Source organism: Aythya ferina (assembly GCF_964211825.1).
Source record: "Aythya ferina genome assembly, chromosome: 4".
In the NCBI taxonomy this organism is placed as follows: Eukaryota; Metazoa; Chordata; class Aves; order Anseriformes; family Anatidae; genus Aythya; species Aythya ferina.
The window spans coordinates 19,061,480-19,080,663 of record NC_140300.1 but is presented as its reverse complement, the minus strand read 5'-3'; the positions used below and the strand labels follow the sequence as shown (position 1 = coordinate 19,080,663).

General features: G+C 39.8%; 1 protein-coding gene across 4 annotated transcripts in view; it reads left to right on the top strand.

Annotated features, from left to right (window-relative positions):
* The window catches only part of CCDC149 (coiled-coil domain containing 149), a 52,394-nt gene that overhangs the window by 1,586 nt on the left and 31,624 nt on the right, over positions 1 to 19,184 (top strand). For all 4 annotated transcript variants that reach the window (XM_084516484.1, XM_084516483.1, XM_084516482.1 and 1 more), the window contains exons 2-4: positions 6,720 to 6,881; positions 7,419 to 7,457; positions 16,538 to 16,645. In XM_084516484.1, coding sequence (XP_084372610.1) covers positions 6,720 to 6,881; positions 7,419 to 7,457; positions 16,538 to 16,645 — 309 coding nt within the window. The remainder of the gene's footprint in view (positions 1 to 6,719; positions 6,882 to 7,418; positions 7,458 to 16,537; positions 16,646 to 19,184) is intronic.

Below are 19,184 nucleotides of genomic sequence, written 5' to 3'. Positions count from 1 at the left end.
ACCTTTCAAATATGGAGAATTGAGTGTATGGAAATGAATTTCCATTTCCTATTGAAATACCTGTCAAAGCAGCTGTAATACGTTTAAGTCTGGTATTGCAGGTGTTAGGATGAGTGGTAATATGTATTTTTGTCCTTATATATATACATATACAAATACTTGTACACACAGCTGTATATTTTCTTTTAGTTGGGTTTTTCATTCTTCATTAAAAAAAAAAACAAACACATTGATTTGTTCTTTTTACTCTTTTTTCCTGTTTTCTACTTCAGTGCCTTTTGCTCTGTACCCTTTCACGTCTCTTTCTCTGCTTTTATTATGCTCATCATCAGCTTCTTGCATGTTGTTTTGCTTATGTATGATTTCCACTCATCCCACAGTCTTTCAGGCTTTGAGTGCACCTGGTACTCTCCGCAGTCTTTGTGCCATGTGTACCGTGTACTAACTCTGAACAGAGTTATGTAGAAGGTAATACTGCGACAAAGCCAACTTTGTAAATATTTGAGAGCAGAAGGAGTCATTATTTCCACTGATAATCTTGCAAACTGAACAAGCTTCAGGATTGAGAATCCACATAAATTTTGTCCATTCTTGTGATGAGCTCAAGTATCTGTCTTGGATGAGTATATATAAAAAGTGAAGTACTCTGTTGGATTACTACATAATTTTTGCTTGGGGTCTAGATTTTTATCTTACATTTACATCACTGCATAGTCCCTAGCTATGATATTTAAAAGCCAGTGTAAGGCAGTAGGATATTAACTGTTATTAACTAACTAGCTATTAACTGTTTGTTTGACGTGAATGAAACCGAGCCGTGGCAAGAACTTCCTTAGGCCACCACCGAGATGGTGGCCTAAATCCTTCAGAAACAAATGGTTTTGTAAGTCTCAAAATACTATCCCAAGAGTAGGGCCCATCCATTTGAATGTGTTTTTTAAAATAATAAACAAAAAAAAGATAAAATCCTTGATGCAAACAAGATACCTCTCCCACCTGGAAGAGGACGAAAAAAGGACAATGTGACAGATATTAGCTGCTTTGCTACGTGTACTGCTAGAAAGAAAATATTATAAGGTGGTTGTGTGGCACTCTTCACTGAAGAGAATTATTGAAAATAATTTTGTCACCAAAATTTTGGCTGTAGAGTTTTGTTTGTTTGCTTTTAAGTGTTTATAAATGTCAGTACACATATTTACTTTTTAGCCTGACTTGCTTATTTATGGCTATGCTAAGCTGTGAATTTATACAACTGGTGTGAGTCAATTCCTTCCTGGCTCCATTTTCTTGCCTGTGTGGAAGAGATGAAATGTAACTAAATGCCGTTAATAGGAATGAAAACTACGATATGTGAGTGTTGTTTGAGGGTAGTTGAGGTAGTTCTGTTTTGAGAGGTTGTAGAAGCTTCCAGTTCTGTGTTTTCTGTTCTAGAGAAAAGTGTGATTTCAGTTTTTGCCTGAATTCTGTATAATCCCCCTTGGAATCCTATGACCTAAGGATGGTGATAGAACTAGTGACTGGGAAATGAGTAAGTGGCAGCATGATCCTGGGGTGGTAGGCTGAGTTGAACAGCACCAGAAGATCATGTGTGGTAGGGAAAAAACACTTTTGCATGGTGTGCAAGACCACCTCCGTCCTTGCTTTAGGGAGATGACTTCTATGAGTTCAGTCTCCTTTCTACTGAAGTCAGTGACTGTTCTTCCATTAACTTCGCTGGGAGTTGGCACCGGCCCTAATTTAATACTGCTTGGAGAACGTGTACTTCTGGCAGTGTTTTCCACTGGAAGCAGGAAGGTTTCCTAGGAAACCCATAGACTAGAGTGGCTGTCCTCCGTTCTTTCTGCTGGCTTCTCCCTCGGATTTGGCAATTTTTAGAATTAAATCCAATGTCAAAACGCTTCACTTTCCTTGTCACCTCCCACATAATATAGCATTTACTGTATGCTATTTGCAGCTACTCATATATGACTGTGTTTCCTAAAATTACTTTCAAGAAATTTAGTCTCCATTTAATTTGTTATTCTCAGGAAGCTATTTCTTGATTATTAACTGTGTGTGGTCTTGGGCACTGTAGGGAGAAATGATATGGATGTGCTCTCAAGCTCCCTTCCATAGTAATTGGCAAGTTAAAACTTGGAGAAAGAGTTTGGGGGGATGATTTATCTAACGTGCAGCTATTGAGCAGTAGTTCTAGCTGAATTAACCACATGCTCCAGACATGAATTGTGAATAAAATGAGAATGAGAAACCTAACCTGTTTGTAATTGGCAGAACACACCTTTGCCATTGGTTGTACATTTTTTTAATATGAACTTTAGAGAAAAGGAAGGAAAATTACTGAGATTTTCATGATTACAGCGTATCTGAATTTTCAAACAAGGTAAGAAATGTAATTAACCAAGCCTATCTGAGGGGACCATGCAGGGTTTGGGACCACTTGTCCCAGGGTTTTTCAAAATACAGGCAAATGCCAGCGACTGTAGGCAAGAACAAAGTGGAGTGGGTGCTCTGAGTTCCCTGGGTGACTGTTGGCATTATAATGGCTTTGTCATTTGGAAAAGGGAGTGGGAGTGCTAAAGGAGCTGATGCCGTGACTTACTGCTCTCCAAAGTTCTTGGAAACTATGGGAGAGGTGCCAGAGACCTGCATGCTGGACTTCTAGGCAACAAAACAAGCATTTGCTTCTCATGTGTCCATGTTGCAGATTGGAGTATGATAGCCACAAGGATGTTGAGGAACAGACACGCAGAAATCAGTAACGTAAATCTAGTGTATAAACTTAAGGGCTGGGCCACACTGTGAAATAGTTCTGAATTATCAAATCAGTTGGCTTGGTGGTGAATCTTAAATAATCAGTGAAGATGTTGTGGTGTAATATTGGCACCAGGACAAGTTCTAGGGGAGCAGCTTATATTTATTTCAGTGAGTGATGCCATCCTGGTTTGTGTTTTAACAGATAAGGAGTAGTGAGTGAAGGAAACACTGGGCTGTAGAAAAGGCAGAGTTGGTGCTATGTGGGAAAACCAAAGAAATGGAATTGTTTCAGAATTCATTTGAGATAAAACATGAGATGGCATGCAAATGGCCAGTAATTGTATATCACTCTGGGTTTGAGTGCTTGCCTCTTCCAGATAAATTGAAGACTTAAACCTGAAGTCAAGGGAAGCAACGTCACTGAAACGTGGTCAGCAAAGACCCCAAATGGTGACATTGTAATGCATTTTGAAACTCTTCAGTTTATTTGCAAAATTGCCTCTGAGAGTGCAGTGAGAAGAAATTTGATGACATTTGAGGCAGTTAAAAAGTAGTAGGATCTCTTGTCCAAAAGACATTGAATCGAATTCAGTTTCTTTGAGAATGTGGTGGATGATGGGTTTCCAGGTCCACATACAGCTTGGTGGCCTGTCGTCATTTGGGAGGACACCAAGTCCTGGATTATTAACAGAATACAAGGTATGAGCCACTCTGATTTCAAAGCAGAATTTGGAGAAAATATCTTTACTTTTAGCCTCAGGAAATTAGGTATTTTCCTCCTTGGCACTGATTGCCATAAAATAGGCAAGTATAAGCCAGTAATTTGTACAAAGTTAAAATAAACTATTTTGTGATAGGAATTTGGTGTGTTTGTTGGTTTAAAAAAAGAAAGTCTAAAACCTTGACAGTGTTCCAGCTTCATCTGATTATTAGACCATGTCTATGGCGTCGTTAATGAGATCTATCCAGATTTGTCTCTAAAAATAGCAATGGACAAATAGTAAGTGTTTGATGTAGAGGGTCACCTTGGAACAGTTCCACTTTCCTGTAATGTCAGTCTCTTTTTACTCAGTTTCACTAAAGTAGTTATCTGGCTGTAAAGCAGTTCAGGCAGTAATGTAGGGTGTCATACATATTCCTTTAATTATTATGATCTTCCTTGTAGCAATTATAATTTCCTTTATTGCAGATAACAGTGAATTGGTAGATAAAAGTCACTAGGCAGATATGAAAAGTTGTATGTAGTAGCTTTTAGATTGCAGGCATAGTAGCTGGTTCTTGTTTAACTTTGTTTTATAAATTCAAAGATTCTTTTGAAACGTCAATTGAAAAGAAACAAAAATAATAAGAATATATCATATTCTTACAGGAGATAACAGAATCCACTTGTTTGTCTCACTGATAGGCATTATGTGAGATGTAGCCTTTTTTCTTCAAGTGCAGGGGAAGAAACCTCTGTATGAATGCCAGAAGCATCTCTTGAATAACTTTTCTCAGACTACATTGGAAATTTTTCCTTACTGCTTGTATTGCTCCAAAAAAAAAACCCACAAAAAACTATTAAACTCCTATGTTCCTTTGGACAGTATACCAACTTTGCTGCACTCATTTGTTCCTATATGGGAGGTTGTTGGTGGGACTCAGGTATTTTCCTGTGTATAGTCCTTTCCTGGTATACAGTGGCTAAGTAAACTTGTGGCCATTATTCATACCTTGTTAGTTTGTTTAACAATATATTGAATAAACTCTTTCAGGTGTCTCTTTGTAAAATTTGTTTTTCCTCCAAAAATGGTAATTGGAATTGGAAACATAGCTCTGCTGAATAATCAAATCCCAAAAGAATGCCGTGACTATCCTTTCTTGTACCATAAATCTGTGGAAACCAATTACTCTCCATTATTACTATTTTCATCCCATTTATTTGGGTAAGTCCACGGTTTTGTGTAGCGCCAGGTCTGCGTTTCCTGCCTGGTAAGGTGTCTTTTTTTTTTGTTGACTTCTTAACAGCTTCTGGCAGCTGTGTGCCATTTTGTGGCATGGCGCCATTTTGTGGGGTGCCATTTCGCAGGCCGCCATTTTGTGGCATGGCGCCATTTTGTGGGGTGCCATTTCGCAGGCCGCCATTTTGTGGCATGGCGCCTGCCCAAGCTGCGCCCCTCCTGGGCTCAGGCGTTTGCCCCGCTCCCCTCCCGCTGTGCCCCAGTGAGGCCTCAGCTCCTTCGGCTGGTGGCCAAAGTTATTTGGGTTGGTTTGAAGTGATGGGGGGTTGCTTTTACTCCGTTTTGTCTGTAATTAATGTGCCAGATCGTTTGTACTTAAAAAGAGTTTAGTGAAGGCGTGTTTTGCAATGGAATAAGGCATGAGATGAAACAGGGAAAAAGAGGAAATGGATTGTCAGAGACAAGTATTTCACTGTAAGTCAAAGAATGATTTTATCGAGTTTAGAGTAGTTTACCATGTCACTATAATCTCTTGCTGACAATATTAAAGTTTAGCTTCCGATGCCTTTCAGTGTTTTATCAGGGGACTTGACATTTGTGTAAGGTATCAGTAAAGACATAAGTACATAGGTACAGTTGCCTTTGTAAAGTTGATGCCAAGGCATCATAATCCAGTAAATTTATGGCAGGTTTTCAACTTCAGTAGTGCCAGAAATAAAATTAATCCAAGGTGGAAGTGTCCTTTTGAGAGTTCAAATCCTTCTTGGAATTGCTTTTCGCATCCCCTTCCGGCTTTTTTGCAAGTAAGCATTTACCATTTTGGGAAAATGTTGGCTGTACTACTACGCCAAACTCCCTTTTCCCTTTCTCATTTACTTGAAATTGAGGTTAACAAAGCCGGTTCCAAGCCAAGTGGTACATACAAGTGATGATTTTTGTCCCAAAGAACAGCACTGACTCGAACAGTATGGAAGTGCTGATGCTCTTGCTTTGTGCAAGAGCCCATAATGACAAAGTATTCTTGTCAGAGTACATAATGAAACTATAAATTGTTTTCATGAGTGCTGTGATATTTGATCTCTTGCGGAGCACATTGAGAAAGTATTTAGTGTCACATCTCATGTGTGTAACATCAGAAATAGATATAGATACATAGAATGAGAAGTGTCAGGTGATGGGTGAGAAGAATCTGCTGATTGAACACCACGTTAAGTGAAAAAAGTTGCTTGAAACTTCTGATAGGTGAAATTCAGCCACTGCAGGAAAGGGTGATGTCGACATTATTCTCTCTCTTCCTCTCAATAGGGAAGGGCAGCGAAGCAGATCAGACTAATGCAGAAGAGCTAAGATTTGCAAGCTGTGCTTCTCTTTGTGCATGAGCCCTGCACATAAGAGGCGGTGACAGGAGGGGAAGGCTCACTTCTGTCTTCCCTCTCCCTTCACATGCTTGCAATATTCCTGCATTTTTAACATCCTTTCGACTCAACAAGCATGTATAGTATCACAGCACACAGAGGGACTGAAGTCATTTCTTTTGTCTGTGCCTATAGGGTATCACACTATAATTGATTCAGGTACATTTCAGTTGCCACTCACGCCACCTTTTCTACCATGACATGGCTGTGTTGCACTACCTGGGAGGGAGACTGAGCCCAGAGGATATTGCTGGCAATGGGGAGGGAAGGGAGGATGGGGTGAGAAGTGCCTGTTAGTAGCAGAGCTGTGTTGTGGAGACAACTAGAAATTTTCATACTGTTATATGAGGCAAAAGAAGAGAAATGTGAACTGATGAGTTTTCTAATGCACAGTAGTTAGGAGAGTATGTGGCCTTGCAAGTGGATTTCAAGATTCTGAAACAATACATTTCTTTTCTGTGGTTATTAACAATAAGCTAAGAAGGCTTGTGACGGAGTTTGATCCCCTGCAGAGAATCGTCTTCGCTCTTCTCAGAGAAAAGCTTGAGAGTGTTGAATCCAGCACAAATGGCTTGCTACAGTTATTTTATTTCTTTTTCCTCTTCTGCAGTATCTGGTGTGCAAGAGGAAGCTCGAAAGTAAAAAGGAGGCATTGCTAATCCTTTCCAAAGAGCTGGACACTTGTCAACAGGAAAGAGACCAGTACCAGCTCATGGCCAATCAGTTGCGGGAACGACACCAGTCTTTGAAAAAGAAGTACCGGGAGCTGATTGTAGGTTGTTCTTTACAAATGCTGTATAACTGGGGGAGAGGAATCAGCCAGAATATCAAAAGCAGTCTGTAATGCATGCTGTAGAAAACATTTAGGTACTTGTTTACAGTAGCCCTGCAGTTGTACCATCCTGATCATATTATTACTCATTTGTTCCGCATTGATGAGGTAGTGGCTGTTATATAAGACACAGAAAGACAGTTTGTGCTCTGCGAAAATTAGTTGCAGTCATAATTCCATTTAAAATCTGACTGCAGCATTATTATTCCACAGCAACTTAATGTTCCGTTATGAAAAACAATGCAAAGTAAATTTGTAATGACCTGCTGTTCCAGAAATGTAAACAAATCTTAAGCCTTAGAGAAATTTTTAACGTGGAATTAATATTACTGGTATTAATCAACATGCAGTAGTTTAGAAACAATTTTGAAAACTTTTAAGTTAAAATGCATGGTTTTTAAAATTTGATCTGCAAAGTTAATATAGATGCTGGCTTCGGAAATAAGTTGCCAATAATGTATGTCTGTTTATTTGTAGGATGGGGATCCATCCCTTCCCCCTGAAAAGAGGAAACAGGTAGGATTTATTTTTCAGTTGACATTATTATTCTGCTACGAAAGTTTTTTGCAAAACTGTGAAAATATTAACCATGAAAACTGGTAAAAAGCAAGCATTTCTGTGCACCAATATTGAATTGAGACTTCTTGTGCTTTCTTGTAAATATATTTCATTCTGAAGTATCTGAACCATCATTAATTAGAATATATGGCTATTGCTTTTATGTTCACTTAAGACTGAAATTGGTCAGTGTACAGAGACTTGAGATTCTTTATCTCGTTGTTTATCCTTCTTGTTTTGAATCCTAAAATGGATTCATGCCAGAACTTCTCATACTTCAGAAGCAGTTTGGGAATGCATTGTCTGCATCCCATAGTTGTTAATTTATTGTTGTGAGTACTTGTTTTCCATTAGGTACTCTCCCAGGTCATTTGGGTTCTATGGGTTATAAGTGGTAAGAAAAACTGTAATTGCATTTTATGGTTCCCCTGAAAATCTTTTTGCCTACTCACTTTTTTTTTCCAGAGAACCACGGACAGTGTCCCTGCTGCAGGATGTTGGTTGTCACAGCCTGATACTATCTTAATTCCTAGAGAAAAAATAGCACCCAAAGCAAAATGTGTGAGAAGGGAGGGTAGGAGAACCCAAAGGACAAAAGTTGTTACTGTAATTGCTAGTCATGGAAGCCTCAGACTTGGACTGCTTCAAACATGGGTCAAAAGTTTTACTGATCATCCTTTCCCGAGGAGTTTGCATGTAGTTCTTGCTATTTTATTATTTTTTTAGGGGCTTGGAGTTTTGATGGTTTTAAACTAAACTTAGAGAGGAGATATATTAACACCTTCATGCACGTAAATAGCTGCCAAGAAGTCAGTGTCTCAGCATAGAATCATTTAACTTGCTTGTTACTTCACGTAATTTATCTGAAATTCTGTTATTTCAGCAGAGTTCCAATAAAAGTTTATGGCCGGATAAGGGTTTGTGCATTGTGACTACTCAAATTGGAGCTGAAGAATATGCAATTGAAATGAAAAAAGCCCCCAGCAATGCAGTATATGGATCATTGCAGAGATTAGTAGGAAGGGAGATTTGCCATCCCATGGATGTTGTTCTCATTCCTCTCCCATATTTCAAAACAAACAAATGTGATGTTTGCTTCTAAAATGTTGGCAGAATTTAGTCGAAAATCACAGTTGCAGTTGCGTTAAGTTTTGGGAAATCTTAACATGTTAAGTGCTTGGAAAGTCATTTATTATCTTTTTTTTGTGTGTGTGTGTGTGTGTGTGTGTGTGTGTGTGTGTGTGTGAGGAAGTTATACATTCATGCTGAGTAACAGAGAAAGAAAGAAAATCTTGTTCTCAAATGGGGTCATTGTAGAGGTCTCCCCCAAGGACAATATATATTTCAGGCTGTACATTAACAGGCTGTTAGCGCACTTCAGAAGTTTTCATTTCCCCCTTGAAGTTTGTCTGTAGCGTACAAGGTATATAATCTGGAGTAGTTAGGACAACCTTTCTGAAGAAGAGTGTAGTTTTAATTTGAGAAGTGCATCAAAACATAATAAAACAAAGTTTTGAACATTTTTTCCATTATTCATGTAAACACATTTCTTAGAGAGCCTTTTCTTATCTAAGAAGGAGTTAAGTTCTGCATGCTCTTTTGGACTTTGCCATCCACTTTTTGCCCAAAAACCTAGCTGCCTGCAGAGAAATTTGTTACCTCCCAGGCGCTCTATGAAAACAGAGATCTTGATCCTGTAATGAATTTTGTGTGACACAAACGTACATGCTGTTCTTGTGGTCAGGAATGAGATGAAAACGTGACCTGCTGAACAATTTGCTGTCCCTTACATTGCTGTACTACAAATGAGAAATGATTGTTGAAATTGCAATTTACAGCCCTAAATGTAATATGTGGGTTGGATTTGCTATTTTTTTGTCCTTCATTTCTTCATTTTTCACCTTCATTACGCTTTGTGACTTCTTAAAATATGTTCTCTTCCATAAAGTGCCTTCTCTCACTGTTTCACAACACAGAGTTTTCTTGTTTTCGATGGAAATGTCATGCAACTGGGCAATTTCAATCAGCAAGCAGTTACAGACTGTGTTTGTGTGGAATTGGTTTCACATAGAAGGTATCTTAACGTGCAGTGCTCTGCAGTGTTTTCTCTCCCCAAGCTGTGCGTGTGGTGGTACACATCTCTGACATAATCCAAGATCGCTCTAGGTGTACACCTTCTGCCAGCCAACAGAAGCAGGAATGAGAAATTGTGCTACTGTAATCTCATCTCCTGCACTAGTTTTTTGCTGTTTGTGTTGTTAGCACAGCCTATGAGCAGTAAATGCTTTCCTGGCCTCTTTTTATACCAAATACTCGCTATTAAATGCTGCAGCTGAATGGCATGTCATGTTGTGCCAGGTGCGGGGTAATTGTTGGATAACTAACGGAGTGGTGAAATGTTTCAGGAAGGTAAGGGTAACGAAGAGTTGATTTTGATGTGAGAATTCACCAGAGATGATAAATAACAGACACTCCCAATTTTGAAAGGTGTGTTAAAATGTTGCTCTGTCTACAGAGTCTCTGCTGTGCAGCTTTATTTTTTTAATCTGTTTGTCAGACTAAAAGTCTCATCAGGAACCTTTGCGTCTCTTTCCTGGAAGTCACGGCCTTTGACTCTGTTATAGATACCCCGAGTTGTACGAAGGTGATTCAGCGAAGCCAAGACTCTGACTGCTTCAGCCATCATTGACATCACGGGAGCATGTTAACCACTCACTGAGTCTTTGGTCAGACAGCTTGGCTTCTGTAAATTCATGAGCGTGGCATTTGGGGGCAGGCAGAACATCTGAAAGGCTGGAGGTCGCAGGTGGCAATATGTTGTGACATGCTGCAAATGGACCCATCTCCATCCTTTTCACTTCTGCTGCCAGCTTCCAGCTTAATACACTCAGTTGTCACAGCTCAGTTTCGAAACAAGCTTCAGGGATTACTTTATGACTCTTTTTGACATCATCAGAAAAAAATGACTAGTGTGGCTATTTGTTAATTAATGGATTCAGGAAGTTTTGCTAGCCTTGTGCTGGGGCACAAAAGCTGCATTCAGAGTCCTGTGAGATAAAATCTTCAGATAAAGCACAGTACAGGGTAAGCAATCATTTTGTATTTATCTCACACGGGTGCTGTGAAGATTAATGTGATTTCCTCTTTTGTTCAGAGGGTTTGGAGACGAAGAACATTATGCATGTGCCAAGTTGAGACCTGTGCGCTTCGCTCGGGTTTGTAGGTGCGTGTCTGACTGCTGTAGTGTGAGGCAGCAGACAAAAACCAGTGAGATCGTTTGCTCTTGCGACACTTCAGAGAACAACATTCCCATGGATTTCAAAATGCGAGAGCATCGTCACTGGAGAGATTTTTGGTTTCTGCATGCTGAAATTTGGCATCCCATTGACAGGAACAGGTGACAGTATGCAAAATTCAGAATTTCTTGGCCACGCTGTGAATTATGTTTTGTGAAATGACACTGTTGCTCTTCAACATGTAGATTCTGCAGTAAACAAGAGGCTGGGAGCGATGAAATGCTGATTCTAGTAGATGTGACAGGCCCTCTTCAAAATTCTGAGTGCTGTGCAGACTCGATGCTTAAAACATCCTGTTCTCTGGTTGCTGTGTCTTACCTTGGTGGAGTAGGGATGCTAGTCCGCACCCGTGCACCTGAATACTCTTGATAAATATTCTGTTAATCAGACACAGCACACAGTATGTTGAAGAGATTTATTTTTTTTTTTTTGGTGTTATAACATAGTTTAAATTGTCCCTAAAGTCTCCAAGCAGCTATTTCTGTTAAACGAGCTCCTGAGGTGTTCGAGACCAGGTTAGACGAGGCCCTGAGCAGCCTTGCCTTGCGGGTGGCGGTCCTGTCCATGGCAGGGGGGTTGGAACTGGGTGATCTATGAGGACCCTTCCAGCCCAAGCCATTCTGTGATTCTATGAAACAATTTCCTGTCCTAGTGTAGGAGTCTTTGTATAAGCCAAATTTAATAATTTCTCTTTGAATACATTCATCTGCTGTCAACAACAACAACAAAAACCTGATGCAGTACTCTGCTGTATGAAGTACGGGGAGACTGAAGTACCTTATGGAACCTCCACATTGAAGGTAAATTCTCATGGTATCTGCGGGGCCCAAGCTGCCCCGCAGATATAAGAGGGGCCCAACAAAGCTGGCTAATACATGAGGATCACCTCCTCCCAGCTCAAAAGTGAGGCATCCTAACAAAGAGGAAGTCAGGCAAAAATTCCAGGAGGCCTGCATGGGTGAACAAGGAGCACCTGGCCAAACTCACTGACCCGTTTTAAGTGCATTTTGTTTAATATACCCAAGACTATAATTTTAAAAGTCTGCTGTACATAGTTGTTCAACCTAAAAAGAGGAATAATTTTTGCTTTTTATAGTAAGGAACCTGTAGTGCTAGGAGGGATCATCTGTTCTGCCTTGGAGTCAGCAGTGGTAGTTGGTAAGCAAAGCAGTTTTTTCTGTATTAATTCAGCCACTGCAATCCTATGAAAACATTGCAGGAGAAACCACAATTAAATTTACGATCAGTCGCACCCAGCAAGTGTGCTGAATGTTTCATCAAACTTTTTTTTTTCCATCTGCCCTATAATTCGGTGTTCTTTGTTTGAAGATGTGGCTAAAACAAAGACTGTAAACTGCAGCTCAGAAATGCCTGTTTTTATTTAAAAATAAATTTTAACTGTAGAGGTACATTTGAAGTTTCCCCTTTCTCCCCATTCCAAATTACTTTTTCAGACAGTATCACAGTGTCTAAAGGCAGAAAGTCCTTTTTTTTTTTTTTTTTAAAATGTCAGATAAGATTTATGTGCAAGAGAATTGAGAAGTATATTAAAGAATGTGTTACTATCCATCATTTTTAAAGTGGTGTGAAGAAAAATAACACTGTGAATGTGTGGCTAGATTTGCAAAATAGTTAAGGGAGCCAAATTCAAGGGTAGTTCATAAAGCCAGAGACTATTTGGAGTTACGTTTTATTTATATTTCTTCTTTTTGGGTCATCAGTTCAAATTCTGTGGGTCAGTGGTGAGCAAAGATCTGTTGCTGTCTGACAGCTATTTACGGACTCGGGTTAATAAACAAATACAGGTATTTTCGGCAGTAGTTTGAGATGTTCATGCACAGCTAAAATAAGGCTCTCCTCAACCTTCTGTCCCAGAAACGTTCTTGAGAATTTTAACAAAGTTGTAAGTGGAAAAGGGTCAGGTCTGTGATCCCACCCCACTGAACAATTGAATCTTTTGCCCTCTGGTCTGTCCTGATTTATGTTGCTTTTGTATTTCCCTACCTAGTGAAGGCAGGTGCTTCCCACTGGGCACTCCCACGTCAATCCTTTTGCTCCTTTCTTCCTAGCATCCAGTGGGATCTTTGCCAGTGGCCTCTCTGCTTTTGGTTGAAGGGAAAAGCACTGTGGGCACAGTTTCTAATATCTAGTGTGGCAGTGGGGGTTGGACTGTGCTCAGGTGGTGCAGGCAAGCTTCCTGTGGCAGACATCTAAAAGAAATTGCTTGTCATACTGCAGAGGCTCAGGAATACTATAAACTGAAAGTCTCCAGAGGTGGACAGAGCTCTGGAGAGATTCTCCGATACGCTTGAATGAAGCACTCTCTGGTAATTACTATTACAAATGGTTGCGTTGAGAGAAGGCAGGAGACACGGACAGTTCCCGCTGTTTTGGACTGTTGCAGAGGCAAGAAAAGATGAGGCAGCAGAAGGGTGCAGACCTCTGCATCTTTCCCTGCCTTCAGCCCCAGGTGAGAAATCTCTCTGCATCACCTGAAGATGAAGCTTTGAGTAGTATGAGTGAAAGAAGTGAAGTCTCTGGCGGTCAAAGGAGTCTTCTTAAGTTTTCACCTAGAATCAAAAGAAACTGCTGGAGAAACTGAATACAGAGAGCTGAATTTGACTAATTTTCTGAGAATTGTTCTGTGCGACGCAGGTAAATGAAAGGAACTTTATGGTCTGCTGAAGTGGCTTGTCTTGAATTTCTAAGTGAATTCGGTGTTTGGTCTGTGAATATTGAGAAGTTGCCTGGTGGAAAAATGAATCACCTTTCTCCTTGCACAGATTTCTCCCCTTTCTTCAAAAAATACACGCTTAGAGGTTCCCGAAGCCAGTCCCCCATTGTTTGCTTTATCATCTCTCAGCCATATGGTGTGTTTGCTTGTATGTGCCAAAGCCGTGCTACCAAGCCCAGGTGTCGCTCAAAGTATCTTCTTGGCCGGCTCCCCTAAGCCCAGCAGAGCACCTGAGAGTCAAATATTTCTCCTTCTATCTACTTTGAACCGCGAGCTTTAATGAGGTCATGCCAAAACCTTTAAAACTGGGAACAATCTAAATTACATGTTGTATGGGACCTCTAAGCCAGGGAAATGAGTAATTGCTGGAGGCTGCCTCTGTGACATCGCTCGGCTGCTTTGGTGGAGCAGAAGTCGACTCGAAGCTTTGCATTAAGGAGCACGGCTATACTTAGCTCATTGTAATGCTCTTAGCATACCTAAATGAGGCTGGTTTATTTTGGTGGCTAAAACTCTCCATTTTAAAGTTTCTTCCAAAATCCCTGTCTCGAATATAGAGGTTTTTGTCCCTTTCAGTCATTTATATGACTGACAAATAAAATTCAGCGTAGAATTGCAATCCCAGAGAAATGGTTTTAAAGGAAATAAATCTGAGCAGGACGATTTAGTATAGGCATGGTAATGCATTTCTGCACTTACTGGGAGCCAGATTTTGACTGCAGACTGCTGGAATCCTGGCGCTGTAGCTGTAAGCACTGATTAGTGAGGCTGAGTTCTTCCCAGGTGTTGAAATTACATGTGCTGCTGCACTGTTAGGAGTTGTTCAGATTCATCATAAAAAAGGACTTTATAAATGGAAGGTTTTTGGAGAGGATTGTGCAAATAGTGTTCCTTTCAACGAGCTCAGTCTGGTTGTTGGATGGCCTTGATTGAAAGTAAGCTTTCTTCAAAGTAAATTGCATCCAGCATTAGCCAGAGATACTTCAGCTTAAATGCAATTTCCTGCAAACATGGGGGTTTTTGTTTTATTTCTTTTAAACAGCCATTAAGAAGTACCTCTCAGAACCACTGACTGAATGTGTTGTGAAGCTCCTTGGTTCATTCTGTCTATAAATGACTGTTACTCATTTGTTTCATGTATGGAAAAAAATGAATTCTTCCAAAGCACACTTGAGGAACTGTTCACATCGCTTAGGTGGTTGCTGTCTTGAAAACAAAATGACAGGCAGGTAATTTTGGCCCTGCAGTTTTTGGATATTCACATTTTGTGCTATTACAGTCTTTTCCCAAGTTACTTTATTTGTAGTCTTTAGGTTTATCAGTAATTTAAAAGATGCTTTAATCTCTTCCAGAATTGTGGGAAGGTTACTTTCTTCTGAGCCTTTGATCTCAGACCACCTGAAGAAGACACTGTAGCAGTGAATCAGGCTTGAAACAGTGACTCTAGTAGGAAGCATCAGTTTCTTGAGTTATTTTTCCTGTCCAGAAGTTCAAAACCATCGCCTCATTTAGTCCAGTTGGAGTTTGGAGCCAGCTCCTTCATATACTGATGTATAAAAGTTCCAGTTGATTGTAGTTCAGTAGTCTGATCCTGCAATTGGTTGGATGCATGCCTAGCCACAGTCATGCCAACAGTTGTCTCAAATACAAAACAAGACGTGGAAATAGCATTTAGTAAACAAGCAGATTGCAGTGGCTGTCAGAACCTTGTTGGTTTGAAAGTGTATGGGTTTTAAAGAGAAAGCTCCACAAACACATCCTATGAGACTGTCAAGTGAGAATGACAGGGTAGGAAAGCAGGACTGCAAAAGAAAAAGAGATCAAAATGGAGAAATGAGGGAGATGAAATTGGAGAACAGCAAGTAGGGGCACTAAAAGTGAACAGCAGGTATTAAGAGAGAGCTGGGAACAGTCAGCTGATGCATTGGCCTCAAACCCAGGGACTGTGTGTAAGGTTAACCTAGAAATACGGCCTCATGGGGCTTTACCAAGTCATGCTTCGAAGAGCTGAAAATTCTTTTTCCATTTTTTTTATACCCTTCAGGTTTATGGCACTGGATGACATACCTACCTGACCATAGGAAATGTCTGGAGAGACTGCGTGTTAGCCACCGTGATTATTGTAATGCTCTTAGAAGAGATGTCATTTTGATATGCTTTTCCTGTGCTGAGTCAATATTTGTGTATTTCTGAGATATTTTTAGGGGCAAATATAATGCATTTATTTGTAGTATTTTTTTTTTTTTCAGCTATCAGAGATTGGAAAGGAAGGCAGTGCTTATTTTTTGGTTAGTGATCAAGCTGGTGGAATTTAATTGTAAAAGTATAGACCAGACTTCTCATCTTACGACTTAGTAAGATAGTGTGAGTGGTAACTTTTGACTTACCTGGGGGGCTTTTTGTTTGTTTCTTCTCTGAGTGAATTCATTTCTAGCTTTCTTGTCTGTTTTTGCTGAGGGTTCCTTACTGCCTAACACCACAAGTCACACTGTGTCTGAAGTGTGTCACTGGATATCCATGGTACAGCTCCACACAGGGACGGGGACTCTGCCTGGCATCTGCCTTACTGGATAGCACTCTGCTTTAAACACTATGAGAATATAATCAGGTCATAATTATTTCTCAGCTACGCCATTTGTCTAATTATATGTAAGTTTAAAACTATAATTTTGGCAACTTTATATAAATACTGTCAAAGCACTCTGTGTTTTGTTCTTTGTGCCAGCCAAGACACCAGAACTAGGATAGATATTTTCACTTTGTTTTGCTTGGGTTTTGTATGCTGTTCTGGAAGCGGGGAAGCACACATGCTGTGTATGTTGTCTGTTGTTGAAGATGAAGGAGCCCTGGTGACCTTTGTTCTCTTTCTAGTGAAGTGTGAAGGCTGGGTACCAACAACAATAAAAATTGTTGTCAGATAAAGAGTCAATCTAGTGTTTTGTTTCAGTCACCACTTGGACTTTTCTCTGTAGGCACTAACTTTTGAGTGATACTTGCTTCTTTTCTAGGCAGATCTTACTCAGCTACTGAATGAGGCTCAAGATCGAAATAAGCATCTGGGAGAAGAAATCAGGGAGCTTCAGCAGAGACTGGGAGAAGTACAAGGAGACAATAAGGTATTACCAACTTACTTTATCTGTAAATAATCTGGAATATGTAAACTGTGCTGGCATTTTACATTTACTTCTTAGGAAAAAAAGAAATAAATTAAAACAGTGGGTTACAGTACTTCTAGAATATTTGCGTTATAATAAATTCTCAAAACAGTAGAACAAAAGAAGCACATGTAGGATACCAGAAATGCAGCTGATTTTATATTTTTGTATTCTGCTTTTGCTCACTTAACCTTAATTATAAATTCTGCATCATCTCTCGCTTTAATGATCTCAGGGTTGTTTTTTTAAAAAATATATATATTTTATTAGTAATATTTCCCCTTACATGCATAAGCATTTCATCTTTGTCATCTGATATTTTTCACTGCAATGGAAATGCAAAATGTTAGTAGATGATAAAACCAGGAGAGGTGTAATATTTCCGTTCAGCAATATGGAGCAGGTGATCTCAAATATATATAGTTATCTTTGTATTAAGCCCTCATTCTGCTCCCCTTACATAAACAATTTATTTTATTGCTAAATTTAGCATGTTATGTGGAACATTGCTCAAAATCTGCCATTTGGTATTAATCAAACTCCTGTTGTCTCTGTTATTTGAAATATTTAAACTCAAGCCAAATGTGTGTAACATTCACAGCTGGAGCGTATGCAAAAGTACATTCAGAGATCAAACTGGGGAGAGGTTGAATCTGAGGCCAGGTGAGGTGGTTCACAAAGTAAAAAATGAGATGAACAATGAGCAAGCAACTTTCCTCCCTGAACTCCCGTTTTAATGTTAAGGGATTTAAAAATGTGATTAGAAAGTTTTATTTTAGTTGTTCGGGCAGGTTTTTTCTTTCCATGTTATTTTATTTCAAACATAAGCATGTTGCGATAATGCAGTGTTATTCAGTGTTTGTCACAAAGGTCTTCCCTGGAAGGGTGGAGGGAGATGGTGCAATGGTCATATGAGACCTGAATTTGTGGTATGCAGAGCGTTTTGTGTAACTTCTTCAAAGACCAGCTTCCCCAGGGCTCTTTCTATTTACGTATAATCGTTTGAACTCTACCACAGCATAGAAGGCAGCGCCTTGCAATTCCCAGGTATGAATGTTACAGCCTTCCCCAAACCAGTCCTGAACACGTAAGAAGGATTTGTCAATCCAAGCAGAGCACAAAGGCGGTACAATTACAGCATATTTAAGTATCGAGGTTTTGTACCTGTTCTAATTCCTTACAACAACATCATCTTGGTTAATACAGGGCCTGCTTCTTTGTGATCAAAATGGCGTTGTTTAGACCTGCCTTTGCAACTTAACTTGGTACTAGCTGGTTGTCTGTGGAATATCTGTATTCTTGGCATGAATTTAAATTCGTGACTCTTACAAGGAATGGAAGAATATAAAAAGAGTCATTCCACCCACCATGCCCCTGTCCAAAAGGTGCAAAATACTGCATCACTAAATAAAGAGGGGGAGGAATGAATCGCATCAGAGAGGGATTAATTTAGACTGGGATTTTCATTTTTGGAACACACTCTTCACTTTTCTAGTAAAGGAGAAATAGAGCTTATTTTAGAGTCAGGTTGCTGGTTTTTGAAGTGCCTAAAAAAGCATTGCCATCTCTCCGAGGGATTTAACACTTTCCTCCTGTGTCCGATTTTTCTGCCTTCTAGCTTTGGTGATAAAATTCTACGCTTGTTCCCGAAGCCGTTCTGTTCTGCTCATCAGTTCTCCTGTACTGGCAGCTGGGTTACTTGAGGCGCTGAAGTCCAGATAACGCATGGGATATATAAAAACAAAACAAAGCACTGTAATAATTTGCTTGTTCTTACATTTTTTCCCCTGCATTCTTCCCTTTGCTTTTTCCAGAGTGAGGGAGGGCATCTTGCCCAGCTGGCCTACGTCAACCTCACTTCTGGCAAGAGATGAACAAACAGCTGCTTTTGCAGCAAGTGAAGCTGCTTATGGATGAACAATTCTGCCTGTGTCTGAGCAGGGGTGACTCATGCAGGCTTTGTCACTGAGTGGCAAGAGCTTTGTAGGACTAAAAAAGAAAAAAAAACACAACTCTTTAAATATCACACATTAGCTCTATTGATAATAAAATGTTTTGAAGGCTTGACTTGTTTTTAACTGCTTTAATGTTTGCTGCTAGTAGGATACAGTCACTTGGATTAGCGAGAAGACCTTAAACTGCTGAGAGTTGACGTGTTTCTGAAATCATGTTAAGTACGTCATCAGTTAGGCAATGACAAATTGCTTGCATTTGCCTTAACTGGACTAATTTTTTCATTTAGTTTCAACTAGAGTCAAATAGGCAGAAATAAAACTTGTCCAGGAAGTCTCTGGAAGAATTCGTTGCTGCAGTTTCAGAAATCCAGCAGCAGTCAGACTGCAGCACTCCAGCAACAGATATGTACCACTATTCATTTTTATGATTGATCACAATCTCGTATCAGCTCTGACACATGAAAACTCTTCTATGTTTATGATACAGTTATTTGTAAATCCTGCCTTTCCTCACATTCTGGCAGCAATGCGTGGGGAACAATTAC